This window comes from Mesocricetus auratus, unplaced genomic scaffold (assembly GCF_017639785.1).
Source record: "Mesocricetus auratus isolate SY011 unplaced genomic scaffold, BCM_Maur_2.0 Super-Scaffold_2245, whole genome shotgun sequence".
Lineage (NCBI taxonomy): Eukaryota > Metazoa > Chordata > Mammalia > Rodentia > Cricetidae > Mesocricetus > Mesocricetus auratus.
Window position 1 is genome coordinate 6,879,920 of NW_024429180.1, and position 25,573 is coordinate 6,905,492.

The following is a 25,573-nucleotide window of genomic DNA, read 5'->3' on the forward strand; positions in this document are numbered from 1 at the left end:
CTCACAGAGATCCGCCTGCCTCTGCCTCCCGAGTGCTGGGATTAAAGGCATGCGCCACCACTGCCGGCTAAAACTTGAGTCTTTAATGTTTCTATAAAACCACTCTGTTAACACTATTGTGTTTAAGAAATTTTTTCTCTAGCAACAAGTTTACATAAGCAACCATGAGCCCATAAAACACTTAAAAAATGAAATCTAAATTTTTCCTTCAGTCAGAAAAGAGATAACTAAGATGTAAGTTGTTGGCTATCATTTCTATTGTACAGTTCCAAAAGCATTGCTCTGGTATATGAGCAACCTTTGAGAATGACTTTATGTTGCTGTCTAAATTTTCTTTTATTTTATTGTGGCATCAGGTTTTGGGTGATTCCAGCAACTGTGAATAATCCCAACCATATATGTATTATCATGAAATTCTCCACCTCTATCATCCCCATTAATCCTCTTTTCTATTTCTCTTTGTATCATAACAATCATATTGGATTCAGAACCAATTTTACACCAGGTTGATCTTATCTTGACAAATCATATCTGCCATAGCTTCATTGCCCTAAAGGACACATGTTTGAATATCAGGAGTAAGTACATGTGTATTTTATTGTGTCCCACATATAGAAGGCACACTTACAATAAGTGTACATATATTATATGCCAATGATGCCGTTAAATGACAAAAAAAACCCAGGAGTATTTTTGTGATACTTTAAAAATATCCTATTAAAAAGAGTTCCTATAAAAGAGAAGTATTAGCAACTGGTATGACAGTACACGCTATTGCAAAAGACACTCTGGAGACTCATGTCTATCAACTCAATAAGGGCATTTACAAGTTTCTAAAAAAAATAATAATTAAAAAAGAATCATACATGGGGTGACAAAGTTTAACCACCATGCTTAATGGTAGGGATAGATGAACAGAGAATGCAGAAAAGAAACTGGAACAATTTTAATTATTCACTAATATGATTGGAGGGTTTTTGTGTTTGAAGAAGTGCATTTGTGCCTTCTCAAGCATATCTGACAAAGCCTCAGATTCCAGTCACTTGCAAAAGAGGCATCTGGCTCTAGGGAGCACTGGTGGACTCACCCAGTCGCTCACTCTTCTTTCTCTCTTATCCACACCCATGCTTCCCGAAGGTGTAAGATGAAGGCTGGTTAATTTTGAGAACTCTTTTCCCTGTACTCCCAATACAGGACAGTCTAGAGTTGAGACCTCGTGATACCTCTTCTTTTCATCTTACAATGTCTTTTCAGAAGGAAAGAAAAAAAAGGGGAAAAGGAAAGTTTAAGTGTGGCGTCTTAGTCTGTACCTGGTTTTTCTGGTGGGCAGAAACTTCCCATGTATCCTAGACAAAAAATTATTAAAGTAATCTATATAGTCTATCAAAGGAAAAACTATCCCACATGAATTACTAATTTATCTATGAGGTTTTCTGTCTCCTAAAAGCACCCTCCATAACATTTTTAATTTCTGGCATGGGTATAGTTTACTTGATCACGATGGTCACGGCATAGTGTTTGTTTCCTTTTATAAAATATAAGCTACCAGAGTTGGAATCGTAGCTTATTTTCATTTCATTGAAAAATCATTCATATGGGTAAAGAATAGCATATGCCATCCCCTCAATAGATAATCACTGGCTTTAATAAATGTCATCGCTCTTGTATTTTGAAGTTTCCTAGCCCTTCCCTTGCCTCTACTAGTGCTTCAGTTTAACGCCTGACTTTGCCCTGATGGGTTCATGACAATTTACTTGTAACTAATTGGCTATCTTGCCAATAAAGCCTGTTTTCTTTGATGAAATTCCTTGCACAATAGAGTGTTTTTCCTATAGCCTTGCCATATAAGGAACTTAACATGAAACGAAGAGCCAAAACAACGTTGAATTCTTGCAGTTCAGCATAAGAAGGAAAATTGTTCTGAAAAGCAAAAGCTCAGCTTAACAAAGCATTTTATTGAGATCTAAGGGTTTCTTCTGGGAGAGAAAATACAAAAAACTATCTATTCAACTAATCTTGACAGGCCAATAACACTCACAGTCTCTTAGAACTTATAGACATTTGCACTGTTCTACTGCTCTATGACATGGTGTTGTATGTCTAAATATCACTTGGTCCCTAAGAACATGTAGTGAATTTCTCAAATTGTCACCTACAACAAGATCACCAGGCTTATTGGAACATAGGTTTCTGGAATAACATTGAGCGTGTCTCATTTAGCAGCCTATTAAGGTCTAAGTTGGGTGTTTCCATCAAGTTATCTGTGGTGCGGATGTCACTAGACTATCCTTTGAGAACTACTGTCACCCAGCATTAACAAGATCTCATTTATTTCCTCTTATATCTAACATGTTCATAGATTTCTCACATGAAAGAGAACATCGAGGGTTGTTCTGAATCATGAGTTAAGTAAGTTTTCCATGTTGAGTCTTCTTTTTCCAAGAGAGGGTTTCTCTGTATTGTTTTGGAGGCTGTCCTGGAACTTGCTCTATATACCAGGCTGGCCTCAAACTCACAGAGATCTGGCTGCCTCTGCCTCCTGAGTGCTGGGATTAAAGGCATGTGCCACCAAAGCCCTGAGAGTGTTTCTTTTTTCATTTCTTTCTTTTTTTCGCTTCCTTCTGTCATTCTTTCTTTTTGAAAAAAATATGTTGGAAATTTGCCGAACTCTCATTATGAGACACCATACCCCACATGAGAATCTCAAGTCCCCAACTGAAATCCCTGAGTGGTGCACAGAAAGAAAATACCTCCAAGAGTCTCTCTAAACTCATCAGGCACCTCTTCAGCCTCCTTTCATGGAATCTAGACTTAATTTATAACGAACAAAGGCATAAATGGAGCCATTGACTCAGAATGAGTGTCTTGGCTCATCTATATTATCCAGATTCCAAGTTTCCAGTGAAAGACCCTGTTCTCACGTCAATAATTAAGAACGTAAAGCATGAGTCTTATTCTTACGTTTCATAAGTTAAGTCACCCCTCTCCACCCTTCTTCACAGGTGGAGACTCTGTTAGAAACTACATGTCACATCTTGAAACAGTAACTGGAAAGTACATGGACTTCTGGAAATTATAAATTTATAAAAGGCATACAACTATACAAAACAAATTCATACTATTGATTTTCTGGCATATTAAAACCTTAAGTGAATCAATTCCATCTCTGATAATGAAAACAAGATTTCTCTCCATGCAAATTTATCACAACCCAAAACATTCTAAATTTAATTCTCATGTATGGATAGCTAATCAGCGGAATTAGAGCTTTCAAACGAGGGTGGTAATATGTGTGTGTGCTGAGAGCTGAGTGAGGAAGCAGAAAGCGAGAGAAAGTAGGAAGCATAGCAATGAGCTTGACTCTAGTCCTTCCTGTTGATTCTGATACAGTGTTCGGACAAGAATTCTCTACAGTGCTGTGACCAAAATTGTTTATGTCTTTTTTTCCATTTTAGATATAGCATCATGATATAATTCAGACTAACATCTAACATTGTACATAGACTAACCACTCCCGCTTTTCCTGCTTCTCCACTGCAAATGCCAGTATTACAGCTCTACAATACCACAGCTGGCAGTTAATTTGTCTATTTAATACTATAGTCTTACTTGAAATTGCTTTAGAGGCATATAGTCATATTCCAATGTTTGCATTGATGTGTAGTAAAGAAAAATGTGCCTTTGTTGTTGGCATCAATGAGTTAATGTCTTTCAAGTCTGAGGAATTGCTATGCACTCATTTCATTATTTTAAAAAAGACTCAACCGTCTGAGGAAATAACTGCAATATAGTGATCTGCAGCCACGTGAAATAGTTTCAACTATTCCCAGTCCCCAATACCTGACATTTAACTTGGACAGTGAACAGAAAATAAAGAACTTCATCTGGAGCCAGAGAACTTCTTCAGTTCGTAAGAGTGAACACAACTCTAAATGCATCAAATGAAATTATCTTTCCATACCATTGTGTTAGCACTCTCTGCCACTGTTTAGTAGCATTTTATTTTACTAGTCTACTTATAACCAAGATCATCTTCTTCAGCCAAAAATAACACGTAATAGTCCTGTCTGCAACCCCAGTGGATGACAAATCACACCATTATGTGTGGGTAAAGTTGTTACTTTATTAAAAAAAAACAACAGACAAGGTTGGAGGTCTTAGAAAGCCTTGGGTAGGCTCTCTCCAGATGATACAGTATATTCAGTAAATGTGTGTAAGTGTATGCAGGAACAGATGTTGTTAAAACCAGCATGCAAACCTTTAAGTTATGAGGTATAGAAGATCCCTCCTACAACAAGAAAGCAGAATGAGATCTGCAAAAAGAAAAAGTAAGGAAACCTAGGATGGGCACATCCCAGCTAAAGGTGACTACAGTCTGCTATAGAAAGACAGTCTTTCGCTTTTAACCCCCCCCCCCAGTGCAGGCAGCCTTTAAGATGGATAGTGCAGCAATAATCCCCGAGTTTAGCATCCCGCAGCTCACCCTTCTCAGTACAGACCCCTCACCTCCTTTCAGTTGTATTGCTTCTCACACCGTGTCCACTCTCTCACAGAGGAAACTTCATCTTGGTCAGAGCCCAGTTTCAGCTTCTGAGCATGCCCGATGTGGTCAGTAGTTTAGCTGGGATGGGGCCTGCCTCTAGTAAACTTTCCCTTCCAAATCCCTCCCTCTTTCATGCCTTATTTGTAAAGAATCTAGTCTCGTTAATTCTCTTCTTTCCCTCACTCCATTATACACTGCTTCCAAATTCAATAACTTTAAGGGTGATTTCCCAGTAACTGACAACAATCATTATCAAATGTAACTGTTTTCTTGGAATAATCTTTCCCCAAGGATGTACATATTAGTTTACATATGTAATGACCTAATGAGGTTCCATATTGATGAAATTCAGTACCAATCTGGTGGTCACCAAAAGACACAATGAGGGTCCCTAAATTTTGACTGCCAAATGCAGTAGCCTACGATGTGGAAAGTGCAGGTTATAATCTTTTATTATTAAATTTATTCGTTTGTTTTACATCCCAACTGAAATTTCCTCCCTCCTTTCCTTCCATTTCCCAACTCCATCTGTCCTCCACCCCAGTCCAATGCACTCCTCTGTTTCTGTACAGAAAGGGGCTGATCTGCCATGGTTATCAACAAAGTACAGCATCTCAAGTGGCAGTAGGACTAAGTTCCTTCATTTGCATGAAGACTGGACAAAGCCAACCAGTATGAGAAATGGGTTGCCAAATGCCAGCTAAAGCATTAGGGACAGTCCCTGCTATGAGTTGCTCAGGTAGACCAAGCTCCAAAAGAATGGATAAAGAAAGTGTAAAGTTCACTATTCCATCCTTGGAAGAAATCTTAGTTGCTTGAGAATTCAGAAAACACACTCTCCAGTACACCCATGATCCTGACGTTTTGGTTAAGTCCATTTTCTCACATGTAGTTTCCTGTCTTGAAGAACTTCTGTCCACAAACCAAAAATAGCACTATGAAAAAAACTTGTACTTTTCACTTCTATGTATTCTCACAGAACATCAGTTATTCCAAACACCTTTCTAGGTAATTATATTTAGCTAAGCATGGTTCTTGGTGGCCTCCCTTTTACCAGCCCCCATGGAAGCTTGTATACAATGCTTGACCACAAGCCAAGCAGTAAGATGACTCATCTATTCTGTAGGACTTTTATCTGCAATGCCCAATTTTCGTTTTTCTAATGTAAAGCATAAATTTAGCATAGAAACCATATATGCACTATGAAGAAACATAGAACTTTCTATGTATGTTATATAATCCATGGTTTAAAGGTACTGAACAGAGATCCGTTGTAATCACCAGATACCATTGCCTTTATTCAAAGTAATGATAAGCAAGGGCGGAATTTTACTCCACAAGTTATCAGTTTAAGGACCAGGTTGGGCCACACTCACAAAAAACCCAATTCCAATACGAGTGATTCAGCACAACCACAAAGAATCACTGGAATGTTCACACAGAAGTGTCAGGGTGATTGATATAATCCAACATCTGCCATTTTATATCTATCATAACAGTAATATGATTTGTTTTAAATCTCACACATGCTGTAGCAGTCAAACATATTGCAAAATCATATCCTTTCATACATTTAAAATAACTTGTTTGTTTCATAAATTCCTGTTTCTCTCTTTAACTTCAACAGAGCCCATCACCTCTGCTAAGAGTCTAGTGACTCACTGAGACATGACGTTAGTCCATCCTAGGGCCAGAGCTCTGCCTGTACAGCACACAGTGCATTTCCATACTAGTCAACCGAGAATGCCTTCTCTACTTAACTGTCACATTAACTTCATCTTAAACATTCATGCGCAATCAGAAGGATCACTAAATATGTAGGACTAACGAATGGTATAGGCAGAAATTCAACAATGGAGAGCTGTCATGTTTTGCGTATGTTTGTATGTTATTGTACAGGTGAATGCATGTATGCCAGTTTCAGTAAAAGTAACATTTACAATATACAACTTGTTTAGTGAGCATGTGATCTGAGGACTTTGATAGAACTATACCTTGTACCATTTCTTACATAGGCTATGGTAAAATATTCATATGGTAACTCCTTTCGCAGCTGTCAGTGATTTACAACAAGAATATTACTGGGAAAGTAATGATTATGTAAGTTTTATAGCACACGCAAGCATCTCCAATGTCTTAATCAAATGCATCAAAGTCCTATGACCTATTAGGTGCTATTTAAATTGGATTGCATCCTAGGACAGCCACTGGGCCATCTACCATCAACAGGCAAATCACACTCATTAGTTTCCCCCTTTTCTCTTAAAGCAAGTGGAGAGATCACACCAACCAGAATTATTTTTGAAAAAGTCTATTTTGAAAGGGTTATTAGACAAGAAGAACCATAAGTAAACTTCTTAAAAACCTAGTCAAGTAATGATGCCTTTGTGAACCGAGAAAACAGAAAACTAATGAACACAAGATTGAGAGACTTCAATTATTAGAAAAGGCAATGAGGTGAATGGAAGCTTATGCTTGGCAATTTAAGGGATACATATTTCTTTACCCCCAGAGGAAGCCTCCTTTAAAACCTTGTCATGTAAGCAATGGATGAGATCCTATTAAAATTCTTTTCAGAGCTTTCCCTACATACATTTCATTTCCAAAACTGCAGAAGGGCCAACACCTGTCAGAGTGGTGCAGGTTATAATTGAAGTCTGAAATTGCAGAATGTTATACCTAGTGGAGTTCCTCCCTACTTACAACAAAAAATAAGGCAGGAGGAGCACAGAATCAGAGGCAAAGATCAAGGGAAGATAAAGGCGCTGAGTTCAAACACCTGGGGGATGAGCTCGGCTGCATCTTTGAGTAAAAAAAAAAAAAAAAAGAACCGCAGAAAGCAGAGCCAAGCAGGCAAAGGACAAGCGAGAATCCTGAGTGCGGAGCAGGGATATGAGTAGCAAACCCTGTGATATGACAGGAAGCCCATTTCTCTTGATCTTCTTAGGACTCCGATCGTGAAGAAAAGGCAATGTCTTCAACCAGTACGAGAGAAGGTAAGATGTATCAAACCATGGGAAGGAAAACCAGAGTTAAATACAGACAGGGTATTAATAATAGACTTAGTCAATTGTGGAAACCTAACTCATTGAGAATATCTCATTCAGGACGTAGGAACTTCAAACGCTGAATTGCCATATTCCTAGATGTAATTCATGCTACAAAAAATTATTTGAAAAACAAAACGGTGCAGCATTCAGATGTCAAAACCATTCACTTCTCAGAAGCTAGAGTGTTCTTCAGAAGGCAAGGAACACATTCTGCTGAATTTAGAGGTGTTTTATCATCCATCCTGACATGAACATGGTCACTTTGAGATGGAGAGTGAGAGAAAGAAAAGGACATGACCTTAAAAACCTGCTTCCAGCATACAGAGTCAGGCTTGAACACTAATACATTTCTTTAGTACAGCTAAAATTATGCTATTGTTATTGTAACAGGAAACACATATATAAGGAAAACATGTCTAAGCTACAAGATAATACATATTAATAGCTTTCTTTTGTTCTTAATGGAAATGCTCCATTCTCAAATTAAAACCATTGTTACCAAATACCTGATGCTATAACTAAACATGCCACATAAACACACATATTTGTAAAAATACATGCACACATCTATACACATATACAAATATGCAAATAAAAGTTTTTTATAATTTTATTATGAATAAGAAAAAGCAATATCTATTAGTGAAACCTGCATTAATTTCTTAGTACTATAGATTATTTAAAAGTTTTAATTAATATCAACTTAACATAATGACATTACCACTAAATTAGCATTTCTTTCATGAACTAAAATCATGAGATATACAGTAAAATAGGTGACAATGTTTGACTCAAGTAACATTTTAAGCAATCAAATATTAACATGGCAACTAGAAATTCGATTAGACTCTATCCACAATATTGATGTTTTTGTCATTCCATCATGATAGCAAGACATTTCTTTGCATTTGGATGGTAGGAGTTCATATCTGATTGAATAATTCCAACATTCATATTTAGCATAATACCATCTACCATCAGATTGCCAACCTTAGAGTTCTTGTTTATCTGTAGCGATGAATGATTAACTTCCATTTCCAGGTCCCATACACTTTAATCTGCTTTTGGGAATCTGGTATGCCAATCTCATTTCTGAGACCCTCTGGTTTATTAAAGCATCAGGGTTTCAGTGTGAATTCTGACTTATCCTTAAGTGGAACTGTGCCTCAGCACCCAGTACTGTTGTCTTTTAAGGGTCAACTGTATCTGTGTAGCCTAGAATATCACCAGTATCTCTCCAATGTTGGAACTCTAGCTGTCTGTAGACATGACTGTAATTTGCTGCTTCTGGTGATCCAAATTTCTAGATACATTTTATTCCTCCAAACTTTCATGTTTAATCATGGCCCCTATAACTATGTGCTTCATTGGGGGGATCAAGCTCAAGCTGTCACCCTTCCGGTTCACAAGCTTGTTCAATGCAGAATGCCAGAGCATACGCTTATTCACAAAAATCTTTTTACAACCAAAACTGCGAATCTGTTTACAAATTTTCAAACTTCCATAGTACAGGGATTGGAAAAGCACACAAAAGAGTGATTAGAGGAGCCTGAACTTCCCATTACAATAGAAGAAAAGCCTAAATACTTCATCTCGAGGCAAAATGACTTATGTTCCTTACTGGGGAATGAGTGAGGGTAGAGTATGGGATAAATAAATTATTCATTGCCTACTATATTCAGGACCTCATTCACACTATTGATGCTTCTTTCCTTCTTAAAAATATTTTTAATAATTCTTGGAGAAGTTCATGCAATGCATGTTGATGATACCTATCTTCAAACCTCCTCCTAAATCCTCCCAGATCCATAATTGCCTCACTGCATACCCACTATCAACTTAGTATTTTGTTTAAATATCCCAGCAAGTCCAATCTGTACTGTCCACATACAGATAGTACAAGTTGTAAGGTCATCCATCTATTAGAGCAATACTGGTTTTTATTTTCATATTATTGGGAAAACAGTTCTCTACAAAGAAAGGAAATGATAAACAGTACTACAATAAATAAGGAAATAAAACACTTGCATTTATCAGGAAAACTATGAAATGATTATCACAGTCTCGGAAAATATAATAAAGATGACAACATGCCAAAGGTTATACAGTTCATGCTCTCATTAACTCTCAAAATACCTCTCCAAGTAGAATTCACTGCCCCTCCCAGACTTAAACTTCCAGCCACACAAACCCAGCTGTGTCGTTAGACTGCAAACCTCATGCCTATGCTGTAGCCCTCACATTCTTCGCCTCTTACATCTCCAAGACACCAATTTAGTACTTTCCTCACCAGAGAGAGGCTCCATCAAAAACCATAGCTGAGGCAGGAAAATAAACTTGGATTCAGCAAATTAACTTTCAGCATAGCTTTCAGCGACTAGGGTCTCAGACTATTAAATTTTGAATTTCGGAAAGACACTCTAGCAGAGCACAACAGCTGCTACGGAATCCCAATCCACAAAGCAACAGCCGCTACAGCATCTGGGCCAACAGCTACAGAAGATGCGTCGGTAAATAAGGTGAAAGTCCCCATGCAATTCCACCCTTCAGAATCTGCTCCCTAAGCCTGCGATGGACAACCCAAAGGTATCTGCACAGTGAAGGGAAGGGCATAATTTTTAACCATCTGCTCAAGCAGGAGTCAGTGACCTTTGCCCTCTGTTGGTAAAAGGAATGCCAGCTTTGCCAGCTGGATATAAATGGAGATTTTAATTGGAAAGCATGCAACTATCTCCAACTAGGGGGATGGAATAAGCAAACTCCAAAGTCTTTCTAAGTTCTATCTAATGAGCACCCTGCATGGCTGAGCTTTTTACTGATGATCATCCTCTAGTTGGGCATGCTTCAAAAACAGTCAAAAAGAAAACCATTCAGCGGTGGCACATTCAGCTCGACTTTCAAAAGTCAGCAATATTAACCTAAGAAACTATTGCACATAATCTAAGACAAGGCTTATTTTTGTTTCCCAGGGAAAGCAGAGAATAACCAGAGTATCAGTATTTTTGCAGTATTTGCAAAAATAAACAGTGGTTTACATGAAAGTGTATGTGGTCAATTATATAAATGGTTATCAATCTTGTTGAAAATTTTTTAAGAGAAATATATTTCTCTTTACTCTTAAGAGGTACACTATTTTTGCAAACCTTCTTATTCCAGTAGAAGAATTTAGTTATAACATTTAAATTGAGGATCTTATCATGCAGTTTAAAGGGAAAATCAAATTCTTTGTGTAGTGTACAAAGTTGACTCTTTGGTAATGTAATTTACTATATGTGCAGATGTTTGTTTAATGGCAAGAAAGTGTTTGTGAAGACTAAAGGTCATTAGTCATCACAGCTCAAGGTATTTAGCCTTTTAAAGGTTACTGGGATTTTCTCTATCTTGTTATAAAATGTATTTTTTAATAAAAACACTACATGTAAGTTTAAAATACATGATACGGTGATGGTGTATTTCTCCACTGCTTCTGAGATACATAAAGAAGACCTTTTGAAATAAAATAAACAGGCAAAGAGAGTTTAGACTAAAGTCACATTTAAGGCTTTACTTCAGGGAGGACAAACAACTGAGCTTTTACTTAATCCTCAAGGTATGTTATGCTCTACTCACAGAAAAGCAGGGCTATGCTTCAAATTCAGCAATATTTGTACAGGGAAAGAAAATATATTGGTATTTTCATCATCAACTTTGCATAAAAGGAACAACCCCTTCAAAGTGTCTTATTCATGGGAAGAAAGGAAATGAGCTAACCCACCAAAACACCAGAGAACTGGGGCCCACATTCACCAGGTAGTTCTGGTGTTATCGCCACAGGCCATGGAATGAAATGCAGGAATATGTTAGTCATCGGCAAAAAAGAATCTTAGTATTTTGGCTTCTTCCAAACATTGACAAGAATAAATTCAGTTCAGTGTAAATGCAGTGCATGAGTATTTGGATAAAATAATACCATCAGTTATGCAGAGAGGCATATCTTTTTCAACTGTGGCAGCCTGCCAAGACTACATCACGCAATGGCGTGTTTATTTCATTCATAATATCTAATGAATAAACAAATGAAGCCTTTAAGAAATGGACATTTTGAATACAGATTTACTATTGTTATAATACAATTATGAAAACCAATAGGTGTTTAGTAAACACTATAAATGAGAAGTCATTGAATATTCATGTTCTTAGATAATATAAGTTTCAATAGAGCTCAGGATGCATTGAGATTTGCAATGATCTGAAAACTTGAGTGAATGAAGTTGTTTATATTCATCCATCCCCAATGATCTATATACTAAGTCAGTTGTGTAGTAAATTACTGACTGAGAAAATTCAATTCATAGCACATATTGAACAATTATCATCAGTTATGTGCACACCAGAGTTGCTGGTTGGAGTATTTATATTAAGGTGCTTTGTCCTATAAATTTGCATACATTGCCATTCTGGGAAATTGTATGCAAAATACATGAAACAGAAGCACAATGTTTCACAAAGTAGGACACAGGAAATATCACAGATTTCAACTTGTACTTGCTTTTGAATTGACATGCGATGCTATCATGAGAATTTCACCAAGGCAAATAATATTATAAGCCTGAGAGGTATCCATGTATGTGAAATAGCTGTATGAAAGATGGCACCTCAAAATTCATTTCCTCAGTGAGATGAAAACTAATTTTTGTAATTACACTATTAATATTAATTATATGAAGAGCTTAGAGAGTAGGTTAGCAAAGGAAAAGAGAAAAATCCCAATTGCCAGGTTAATAGTCCCTACAAATTGTTAGGAAGTTAGTTGCATATGCTCTGAAGTGTCAGCTCTTCATTTAAGGATTTCTGTGCATGGTCTACAGGAAGCACAAATCAGGTTAGACAGCCAGAAAGGTACTTCCTCTTTAAAAGAACTGTTATATGAACATACATACACAGACAAGGCATCACCAAGTAGACTTTGTTAGTTCCTAGGCAGGGTCTTTAAGTTGTCTGTGTACCAGGGATCTCAACAAACAGCTCAATTATTTAAATTTTCAGGGAAAATTTGAAATCCTACACATACAAACCTCCCACTATCAGGGACAATTAATAACCCATTCATCTTTAGTTCAAGCCTTTCTTTCTATACATTACACGCAGTGCCATGATAACCTCCCTGACCCTAGACATCACAAGCAGTGCCATGAGAGCCTCCCTGACCCCAGACCATACACACAGTGCCATGAGAGGCTCTATGACCCCAGACCATACACACAGGGCCATGAGAGCCTCCCTGACCCCAGACATCACATACAGTGCCATGAGAGCCTCCATGACCCCAGATATCACACTCAGTGGCATGAGAACATCCCTGACTCCCAACACTCTGATTTGCCCTCATATTTCCACACCTCCATATTCTTTCTAACTTTCAAGATAACTTTTATCTCATCTTTCAACAAGTATTTCCTATTTTCTTACCATAAAATGTTCCCCTTCTCTTTTAATAATTTGCCTACATTTTAACTCCTGGAAGACATCAACATTAGCATCACTTACACCACTGTCTGAGATCTGTATGACACTGGCTGAGGCATTACAACACGGGTGAAGAGCAGAGGAGAGCTGTCATACAAGACAAGCAAACACCATTCCAGATGCTTGCCAGGAGTCTTTGAGAGTCCTTGAGTATCAAATATTTTTACAAGCCTTGTTATACTTGCTTTGGAAAAAAAGAAAAAAAAAAGATGTTTTGTCCAGAGAACTTAAGATGTGACCAAGGTCACTGGGTCAATCAAATGCAAGCTTTCCACCTACAGCCTGTGCTGTGCACAGGGCTGACTTGGTAAAATAAAACTTGACATAATGTCCTAAAAAAGTATTGCATTCCATGCTATCTTTTAAAGAATGAAGAAAGGGCTTTATTTACATGGAATTTTTGTGGATGAAATATTTTGGTGAATTAAACTTGGCAAATGAACAAAATCTCTTAATAACTGGAAAACACCACATCTCTTCCTTTATTACTTTATATCTGACAAGATTAACTCATACTCAACTAACAAAGTTTAATTTTGTGGTAACTTATATATAAAACATTGTATTTGGCTCTTCTTTTCCTTTGGTTTCAGAATATGATTTAGAGTTTTAGGCATTATACATTAAGCAAAATCCTGGACATGACTGGAGGTTTTGCCTGACTTCACTTTGTATGGTTTTATAATCTTTGAGAAATGACTAGTATTTACTTCCATTTGGAAATACTTACAGAGTTCCAGGGATTGAAATCAAGCATGGCTTACCAGACCATTGTGTAGGTAAGATTAGCCAACCCTAGGGGTTGGTTAAGGAAATAGTTAAATATTTCTCAAATCCCACACTTATATTTTCCTTACATCTCTACTTCCTTTACATCAAAATAATCATGGAACAGTTTATTTTGGGTACTTCATTAATGTATTTTTAAATATATGTTGCATATTATGTATCACAAAAGTGTCCTAAGCTTGTCACTATTGGATTCCATATGTGTTCTAAAGAGACAAATGGTAATTGTGAATGTGCCCACAGTGAAAATCACAGAATGCTGAAAGGACTAGGGGAAAGGAATGTCATCTCAAGAAAATAGAGAATGTTCTGCAGCATTCAGGTACCGGAATCCACTTTTGATTTTATATTTACATAAAATACAAGAATTGCCATTTTAAAATTTCAAGTGTTCAACCTTAAGCCCCTGGAAGAATGTTTGCCTGGTTTGTGTGAGTCCTTGACTTCAATACTCAGCATTGTCAACCTGTTTGCTTTTCATTCTTCACTTAATTAAATACCTAAGAATAAGAAACTGGATATTAGACATTATAACATTTTATCCCATTTATCAATTGTTGGAACTTTGTTGTTATTTTATGTCAACTATGTATCAACTTTAAATTTATAGCCTAATAAGTTATGAAACTTCCTGTAGTTAGCACTGTAACTTCAGGTCAGAAAGTAATAGTAAAATTGAAATCATTTGACTTTAGTAGTATTTAAGAAAAAATAGCAAGGCAGAAATTTAGAAAGCAATTTACCAATACCAAAAATTAGGACATAAATCATAAGTTAGAAAACATCAAAATAAAATATATGGTATAGATCTGCTAAGTCCAAGTACGTTGCGGTTCTCGAGTATAATTTACTATCATACTGAGTAGGAAAGATCAGAAATGTGCTTAATGTATAAAACCCATTATTCTCTGATCCCTTAAGAGCAGAGGTCTGTGCCTGCATGACATCATAGACATCCATATTTATCATGTTCTGGAGCTTACCTTTCTATATTTGTAATTAGCCTAGAGAGGACTCAGTCACAGCTGGGAAATGCTTCTGCAGAATAAAGATGTCTGTGTTCCACAAAGGTCAGACAATCATAATCTTCAGTACTGAAAGTCAGAGTTTTTATAGGAATGACTACTCAAGAGGAGAATGTGCTTCCTAACCCTTCCTGTGCATGTATAAGTGTGTGTGTGTGTGTCTCTGTGTGTGTGTGTGTGTGTGTGTGTGTGTGTGTACATGCAGGTACACCTGTGAATTTGAGAGTTCAGCCTCAGGCATGATTCCTGAAAAATCATTTACTTTATTTGTGGGGGTGCAGGGTCTCTCACTGGCTAGTAGCTCATGGGTTTGCTTAGGCTGGCTAACCAGTTCACTCTAGGGATCCATCTGCCTCTCCTGTCTATCCAGCGCAGGGATTAAAGAGTACAGCATAGCTGGCATTGTAGCTTGGGTTCTGGTGATCGGACACAGGTACTCATGCCTGCACTGCGAGCAGTTTGCTGACTGCAGCATCTGCCCACCATCATCCTGCACTTTAAGGAAAGAGCTTCTATGAGCTTTACTCTCAGTGAAGAGTGAAGTCCATCTTTGTCTTAGGATTTTAAAATTACTTCCATTAAATTATCTGGAACAAGTGCTGTGGAAATCAAATAGGAGTTCCTGGTTTATGGACCCTGAGAATTAATAGATAACTGGAATTCAAGGCTCCCTATTTTCTTCTGTCATATTTATTAAAGGACCTTAAGCAATTCATCTAGCCAGTGTGTGCCCTTGGGTCTGCACAGGTGAGTACCACAGTGAGACAACACTACAGCCGTATTAATTATGCTCCATATTAAGTCAAGTAGGGGAAGATAAAATCGGAAAAGCAGACAGAATTTCTATATATAGTGAGATTAAACCTCAACATGAGAATATTCAATAGATCATATTTCAAAAGAATACTAAATAAGATAAAAATGATGAGGTGTCAAATAATAAAGTGTGGTGGGGGAGAAAGCAAGTCTGATACAGCAGATTCCTGTAATCACTACAGAATGATTCTTTTTTGATACATGATAGATACATAGATGACAGATGATAGATACATATATGATAGATGAGATAGATGATAGATAGATACATAGATGATAGATACATAGATGATAGATAAGATAGATAGATGATAAATAAACCGATGACTATTTCTTTAAAGATATAAAGAGTTTAAAGCCCTTATTTCTATCCTACATCAAAGTGTTCCTTCAATATTAAAGTTGTTGCTATTCAACAACTAATAAGCATGGAAGTCATGGGATTCCATCGGCATAGACATTCTGAAGATTAATATTTGTATACTCAACAAATCTTTTGAAAAAATAAAAATGGCATGTCCTCAAACAATAAATGTTTACTTTTAAGATCTGAACTTTATGGAGCAAGTAGGATTATTCTAACCTGGTAAACAATGCTTCCTCAACACTTGATGGGATCTTTTTCCCATGCAACAGAATTTTAGAGTCATAGGAAATTTAATGCTCATGGGAACACTTACTTTTTTTCAGTTGCTGAAATGCCCAACCATCTTTTTCATTGCTGGTGCCAATTGTACAACCAAAAATTGCTAGGACAATGTTGAGAAATGTTATTAGCAATGAAAATGATAGAGAAATGTTACTGGTAATATATTTTATGAAATATTGTACTGCCTTCTGAATCCTGAAGGTTATTTTTAATATAGTATTAATATGGTTCCCTAATCAATTTATACAGAAAAACGATGTATACTGTCACACTACTGGAGGCTCTAGTTCACAATCTACTGGTGAATGTTTGGGGTGTGAAGGAGAGAAAACCCCCTCATTCAAATCAAGGAAAGAAAGCCTAAGACAGAACAAAGAAAGGACAAGAGCTCTACAATGCATCCCGAAGATGGATATTCAATGAACTAAACTACTAGGTTCAACCTCCTAATGGTCTCACCATAGCTATCTCCTTCCACAAGTTGATTAAACTTTTAACACACAATGCATGATGGGGGCCTTTCCACATCCAAGCTTCAACCAATACCTTCCTTATTCCACTGTCCACACATTTTCAATACAAAGGTTAACACTTTGAATTACAGTCGGTGAAGAGCTAGGGACAGAACGTTGCTCCAGCAGGCCCCGGTTTGCACTAATCATCACAGACACTATCTGAAGGAATACAATTGTAGATGCTTAGATGAAATCAGGTCAGTGGCATTGACTGAGTAAGTAGCATGTGCCATTCTGATTGGAAAACAATGGGTTTTGTGTAATGTACTGTGGCTACTCTCATACACCACACACACACACACACACACACACACACACACACACACACACACACACGAATGAGAGCAGCATTGCCAGCAGAAAATTTCCGTTCTAGGAATCCATAATCTGTAACTTCACAATTCTTTACAAATCCTACCTGCTTTACAAAAATACAAAACAATAATTTGTGTGGTAAGGGGGATGTGGCTTGGTGTTGGAGCACTTTCCTAGGATAAGCAATCTTTGTGTTCCAGTCACAGCACACATAGAAATATTCTCATGGATTTAGAATTTAAAGAAAAATTGGTATGTTCTCATACTACTCCATCAATCCAGCAACAAACTTCAGCGAGCACCATTGTTTGGTCCATCCCTTGGCTATCAGCAGACCTTCCTCAGTTTCCTTATAATGACAAGGTAATTAGAAATGAAAAGAAAGATTCACCTGAATCGTTTTCTTTTGAATCTCAAATCTTTTAATACACAAAATATCAGTGGGGGTGAGTTTATGGCTTTGACATTTTATTTGCTTGGAAATGGAAATCCGTATGTTGTTCCAGCACAGGAATGAAAATAAAAAGTTTCTGTTCCCACTTCTCATCACTTAGGAAGATCAAGTAACTATGGATACCAAATGTCGGTTGTAGGACCAATACCTTCTACTCCATCGCCCAGTGCTCAGCTGACTGCTCTGCAGAAGGTGCTGTATCTCATATGGTGTTGTCAGACCAGTGCTACTGTTTCTCTGACCAGAAAAGGAAAGCACTTCCAGCAATCTCTGATTTATATGCCCATTAAATATTTTTCATTCAAGTAAGAAAATCATTTTTTTGTCTATTTAGTGTCAGATCAATTTAACTTAAGTAAGACTTCTCCTGTGATGTACCCACACCTACTCAAAGCATTGGAGAATCTCTGGCAGAGAGTAGACACTTGTCTTCTCATTAACATTCATGACTGGGAACGCTCTGGTTAGGCTTCCTTCAGCATCTGATAAGGCAATATCTAAAAGAAATTGGTTTGTCTATGAAACGGTTCCTCAGAAAAACCAATGTGCAAGACGATTGGTGATAAAAATTATCTTGTTTCAACTGCACTGGAGAAGAATGCATCATAAGCTAATGTGAGGTATGGAGTAGGAGGGTCTAAGAATTAGAAAAGTGCCTGTGGTTGCTGACATAATCTATGAAGCAATTGATGGACATTGTGTGTCCTTGTGTTTGAGAGATCTACCAAACTCTAAAGACAGGAATGAGAGGAAGTGGGGAGGGGGATGAAATGAAGGAAGGAATGGGGAAGTTATGGAGGATGGGAGAAAGGAAGCTAATTCCACTTGACAAAGGCCTGACCTCCCTGTGACCTATACTTAAGGATTCTGTGAATGTGGGTCATCGTGTTTGACCTTGTACCAGCCCAGGGTCACTGTGGTTTATAAACATGCTCCCTATCTCTGTCAAAGTGGGCTTTTTCATTCTCAGAGGTCTTGCCTGTAGGGAAAGCGATTGGATTACTTTCTGATGCCAGAGAGAACATCTGTGTGATTTTTACACTCCACCCAAAACATTCTGACCTCAAGAAGTCTATGCTGCTGATGGAAACAAGTCACTGTGGTGATGATCTAGAAAACATAAAGGAGGCATTCGACTAATTGCTTCCTATGACGGTTAGCATTATAACCCTTATGAATTATAGATAACACAATGAACAGAAGAACAAGTAGCACAAGAAGTTGAATTTTACACCTCTCTTTTCTTGAGGCAACATGACGGAAATGGGAAGAATGTGTACATATGTGAAGCCATGTAGATATTCTCCAGTGCACTTTGATAACTAATGGAAGGCAGCATTACATAGGTGTGCCCATCTAGACATGCTTCATTAGGAAGCACTTATTACTCTTGAATTTCTGGGGAAATCTATTAGAAAGACAGTTTGGGTAAGTAAATATTGTTTGGGATAAGCAATAGGAACCAGGTGAGAATGATAGCAGATACGAATACAGGGAAATTGATCATGACCATGAGTTTCACGATAGCCTACCTAACCGGAAATGACACGCATCAATTTCACCTAACACTTCAGTGGGCATCTCGCCTCAACGTTTTAGTCTCTCTCCAAGCTTTACCAAGAAATACTGATGCCCATGATAAGGGCAGCTCTCTGAAGAACAGCAGATATTTAAAATGGACTCAACTGACTTGTAGCCTTTCAACGTGAGCACAAGTTAGAAGAGCTAAACCAAAGTGAATAAACACATTCTACACCCATTATTTAAGGGTGATAGTTATCTCTTTTAAGAAGTCTTTCATGGTATCTCTAAGAGAATAAATTACTGCTTTGTCCATATCACAAAGTCATCTTTTCTAGGATACAGGTCAAATCTGTGCCTTTATTTTTCTTCTGTGTTTGACACAAGTTCTTACATAGTCCAGACTGCACTGGAATTCCTGATCTTCCTGCCCCCATACATCCACTATGACATTACATGTGTGCATTAGCATGCCCACTCAACCATGCTTTTAATGAGAATGAAATGTTTACCTCTTTCTCAAAAGATGGCCTCATACAAGCAATGAAGATGCTCTAGACATGATTAGCCGTCTTTCAAAACAATTCACACTTATCTGATAGTTATCCATCTGCATAGAATGTTTTTCAAATTGCAATTATACACACACTCTCACACATATACAATATGAACAATGTGAAAAAAATATGGAATAGTCTATCAGCATATGGAACACTCCTTTGTTTTTTAATATTCCATGTAAGTGCATTCTCTGAGAAAATTAGACTATATTTTAAAGAAGTCATTACATTATTGTCATCTCTATAGTACATAGATGAGAAATGATATTTTAAAAGAAAGTATGAGTAGACTTGCACCATGAAAATGCTACACCCCAGTACATAAATAATTTCTGCTTTCATTGCAATGGGTATTCTGAGGGTGTTGCTATAGAATACGTTCTACAGTTCTGTATAAGAATGGAAATCACTATTCTTTTGTTCGCTTTTAAAATATCTGCTGGGTGCCAAAAATCTGGACAAATGAATATAATTAAGTTCCATAAATAAGAATCATGAAGAAAGGTTCAATAATAAGATCAAGATGAAAATATTAAACAACAACAAGCAAACAAAAAGAGTCATAGAAAGTCCAAATTGTATGTAAGTTTCAGGTTGAATAAATATAAAGGACAATACATTGATTAAAGAAAAATATTCTGTTTCTGAGTAAACTGTGCTCCACTGGCCTTCTAGGAACAGGATTCGACCACCTACACCATGATAGAGTCCTGCTGTTTATATAAGCTGAGGAGGAAACATAGTCTGTCATGTCATTTTTGTAATCTTTTAACTTTGGTCAACTGAATGCAGTCTCTACCTTTTCCAAAAATGTGACTAGAATCTAAATGCACAATTATTGCAATTGTTTTGTTAAGGAAGCATCAGCAAAGGTTTACCAGTGTCTACTCAAAACAAACTAAATATTGATTTCCTACAACACTGCTATTTATAAAACTGATGTAGGTATCAGGTTACAATCTTGGTTTCCTCCTCTTGATGGAAACTTGGCAAGGTACATCCCCTCTGGAGGCTTCCAGCTCCTTGGAGAGTTGAACTATATTTAGGTGAGTAATTTTCTTTCTTTCCTTCTTTTTTGGGGGGCAGGGATTAAAATATCTGTAACTGCTTTTCTTTTTTCCTGAAAATGATTTTTATTTTCTCACCACCATAATCAGGTCAGGACAAGCAAGGGAGAGGGATACATAGCTAGCTGGTTGGCCATGAAATTTCAACACAGATGAGACTAGGTTTTGGGGTAGAGGTAGCAGAAGACAGGAAACAAGAAGGAATGCTGAGCTCAGGACAGAATTCTGATTCTGCCTTTGGACACGTGCATGACTCTGCCTTTCAGCTTAACCCTGACGATTTGGGCGAGCATTTTACAATGTGAAGAATGAGGCCATGTGTTGCTTCTGGTGACTATTACTACTCTCAGAAGGCTTCTTAAAAAACAAGTCACATAGACGCATAAAAGCAGGGAAGACTTAGAATCAAATGTAAGTTGGACAGACCCAGTGGTCGCTCAACACAGAAGCCTACCTACATGAGTGAGTTACACAGGGACGGCTCTCTCCTTGTGGGCATCTCTACATAATCTTGCTGCTTGTTTTTGAACTTCTGAGGTGTGTGGCAGACAAAGGTCAGAAGTAAGGGAATAATGTTGTGAATACAGCTAAGTGCCCTTGGATACTTGCTATGTATGATTTAAGCCTAGGGAGAGAAACAGAAACATAGACTCACTAATAAAAGACATCTTGAGAGCAGCTCTGTTGAGCTTTGAAGTGACTAGCCCCCAGTTTCCCGGTAATTTTTATCCCTAAGGAAAAATATCTACCCAGATAATTATTTGCCAATACAATTTCTACACACGACAACATATATTCCTTGCCTTTCAGATATTAGGTTAATGGAATTTCAAGCAAAACTTGACAGTTTGGAAATCTGTAGAAGAATTAAAATATATTCATGACTATATTCCCATCACTTAAAAACTATTTATAATCACACACAGTAGTATCTTCTGAGTATTACCCAGAATATTAATGAACAACTGAGAAAAACAGAGTGATACTAGTATGTAATGTTATGGTAAGTTTCAATTTTCTATAGAATCAGCATTATTGGGTGGTGGTGGGAAAGGCCAAGGGAAAGAAGACATTTCTAATATAAACACGGAGGCCACAATGAGACTAATGTCCACTGTGATCAATGGCAGCTTCTCTGTGTACTATGGATGAGATCACATATGTCAAGTTCAACTGACCTGGATACTATCCCTAATGAGCATAGGAATCAATGTTCTCAGATACAAATCAAATGGTAGTTTCTTTCTTATCGAGAAGTTTAGCTAACAAGACAATATACTATAAACATGAAGGCTAGACTTCTTAGGAAGCAGACCATGGGCATAGTCTTCAGTGGGATGTTTTGTATTCAATAATAGTGCAGTAAGACTCACCAAATTAAATGTCTCTAAAACTAAGCTGCAAGATGTTCACAACAATTCTGGTTTTTACGCAAGAAAAGAAAACCCGGAAGGTAACATTCCACAGCTGAACCCAGATACACAGTCCTTCTGTGGTCAAGACCACATAGAGTACCAGGAAATGCCTTGGGAGAGTGTCTAGTCTTAAAAAAAGAGAGGGAGATAGAAAGGGTCAGGGAAAGCAGGGTAAGGTCCTGAGTTACAGCTGAGAGGCACAGCTACTTGCCTGGTATGCACTACACCTAGGGTTTCACTGACAGCTCCATCTTTGTAGAGGTCTACTAGCTAGGGTTGCCTTTATGGTTCAGTAAGATAGATCATACAATCATTTGACAGAATAGATGGAGGGAAAGGTAGAATCATTACTGTAACAATCCTGCACATATGCTTTTATCTTCAAAAGTAAGCTTTCCTAATCCCACGCACCACATTTAGATTGTGTCCGTTCATCTGGTTACATTGTTATAAACCACATTTAGATTGTTTCCATTCATCTGGTTACATTGTTATAAAAATATCTGGATGTCTCTCCTATGACAATCTTGTTTGTTTACATTGTTATAAAAATATCCTAACTTCTCTCCTATGACAATCTAACATACCTGTACCCAAAGAGAGCATTGCAAAAGAGTTAATCACCCACTATGTCAGATACAATCTTAGCAAAATGAATGTCCTTGTCACAATGATTGACAACAGATCCCAAAGTGCATTAACGTAATTTAAAACTCACCTGTCTTAAAAGCGGGGTTTCTTAATTAAGACAAGTGAGATATAAGATTAATTGATAAAATGCCAACAGTATCTAGCTTGGTCTAGTTGAACAGCCTTCCTTCTCTATAAAAAGAAATATCAAACCTTTCATGAAACTACTTGCCATCTAATATATTTTCTTATGAGATGCAGACAATCCGGTCTCAGAATGCTGTCCCAGAGTTAGCAGCATCGCTTTTTGGAGGGCAGCATTAGAATTAGTTTCCAAACACAAGATGATGAGCAGCAGCAGCAGATCACACTCAGCTGCTCTTTGCGATCAAGGACAAGATGTCTCAGCATTTCATGATAGATTGTGGGCACCTAAACCCAGAGCCTCCTTAATGCCGCTGGACTTGTAATCTGTCAGTCAAGGACGACCTCCAAGTAGTCCCTCCTTAGATTCAGGAGAAAGGCATTCACAGCATCACATTTAAATAAGGAGTTGCTTTCACCTGTATCCACAGGTAAAGATATACGCAAAGCAAGAGAGGAGACTGCGAAGGCCCTGGAACAGCCTTGTAGAAAAGATGGAGAAACTGCAGCATGGAAAATACAACAACATCCTGAGTACATCCACGCACCCACCCTTTTATAACTTGAAGAAATGTGCCAGGCAACAGTTACAATAATAGTTGGAAGCAACCATGAAGTAGGCTGTTTGACTTACTACAGAGAAACAGGAATGAAAACACTGGCAAGTCTTTTCTAACTGAATGCGTGGTACTCCACCTGAAGAGGGTGAGAAGATGAATAGGCCCTTGTTGGCCTTGGGCAGGGGAACATGTCCACTGGGGAATAAGGTAGTCTTGCGTAACTTGCAAGTCTGGTTCATAATGAATCATAGCACAGTTCCTACATTTCTTAGACCAGTAGGAACCGACACGCCATCCAAAAACATACCCGTCACTGTTGTCCTTATTGAAACTGTTGCTAAGGTGAAGACAGTGTATTGGAACACTTTCTGAGGATTTGATTAGACAATTCAAGCTGAAATGATAGCGATAACTGTCCTCACTCTTTGTGCTTTTTAACACAAAAAAATATTTAATACCGTAGAATGCTGTTTTCTTGTGATGTGGGAATGGAAGGAGGGTTATCGCCCCTCGGGAAATGGCACCTCACCTACTGCACCGGTCTATCTGTCACATTAACACATGGACAGCCCTGAAGTAAAGCAGTCCGTGTTCCCGTCACTGAGACAAGCTTCTTCTCTTAACATCGGTGTGCCGGGTGCATGCAAATGTAAGTAACCAGGCTTTCTGAATGAAAGCTCCACGGGAAAACCTGAAGACAAGTTACAATGCCATAAAGCTTGAATTGGGGCCAGTCATATAAGGAGATGGGGAGCTTAACTGTGCCGAGCGACCACATAGGCGGGACATAGCACAAAACAGCTTGCTCAGTCCGTCCTTTCCTACGACGTTCCCGTAAGACACTTCTATATCATCAGGAATGCCCATGCCTTTGCTAAACACACACAAACGATACACAAGTTTGAGTAGGAATGGAACCACCGTCTCTCAAAAACGCTCTTGCCGGTAGAGCGAAAGCCCCGTATAAAAACTCAACAGAAACACAGGAAAGGGCACACCACGGCACCTACCATCAAATTTCTTGTGCCTTGACACGAACGTGGTACGCACGAAATGGCTCGTCTCTTCCACGAGGTTTTCAAACTCGAGTTTGCTCTGCTGGCTTAACTTGTCTTCCATCTCGGTGGTGCAGCACGTATACTCCTGTGGACAGATGCGCAAGTGTTCCCCTGCAAGGAGGAGAAAGGGGGCATCAGTGTGAAATGCCAAGGACTCTTGCTGAGATGCCCGGAGCTAAACTAAATCCTGAAGGCACCTGTCCCCCTCACGCGGGAGAGCTTATTTAAATCCTGGGAGCACCTGTTCCCCTCGACTCTCACCTGGACCCAATCTGGACCTCAGCGCCGATGCACTTGCCCATCCCAAGGCCCTGTGAGACTTCAGTTAAGCCCCCCTCCCCGGCATTTGCTCTCTGTCCCCACCACATAACTAAGCGCAGGTGTGCGGAAGCCCTCACAAGATCTGCTTTTTTTTCCCTCCCTGTTTTCATCTGAAATGTACCAAATAACAGCAGGTGACAAGAGGTTTCTGAAAGTCTTAAGTGTGCTTGTCTTAGGAAATGTCAACGAGGTGTGTGATTCTGTGTCCCTTCACCAAAGCCTGTTAGGCAACAGGGACAAGAGATGTTTGTGTCCCCCCCAACCCCTTCATCCCACAAGGATGCCTGTGGGGATTGAGAGGTGAAAGGGAGAATGTTTTTTAAGGTGAGCTCCTCTGTCACACTATTCAGCTGGTATTTCTTGTCAGGTGGGAACTGTTCTGGTAGGAGGAAGCCACTGATGGGTAGCTGTGATGCTGGCATCGCACAGAAATGTAGGCAGAAGGGAGGGAGTCTCGGGCTTGATGCAGCCAATCTGATGAGGGGCCACTTTCCTTGAGACATTACTTTCTTCAGTGCGATGGCAAGGAGGAGCCTATCCTTTGCCACGTGAGGATAAAATGGTATTTTACTGTACAAAACGTGAATTTCCAATGTAGTTGGCTCATGCCGTGTCAAAAGTGTTTACCAGAGTGTC

General features: G+C 38.3%; 1 protein-coding gene across 2 annotated transcripts in view; it reads right to left on the reverse strand.

Moving 5' to 3' along the window:
• Gpc6 (glypican 6) overlaps positions 1-25,573 on the reverse strand; it is a 979,345-nt gene that overhangs the window by 705,377 nt on the left and 248,395 nt on the right. For both annotated transcript variants that reach the window (XM_005079407.4, XM_005079406.4), the window contains exon 2: positions 24,569-24,727. In XM_005079407.4, the coding sequence (XP_005079464.1) occupies positions 24,569-24,727 (159 nt within the window). The remainder of the gene's footprint in view (positions 1-24,568; positions 24,728-25,573) is intronic.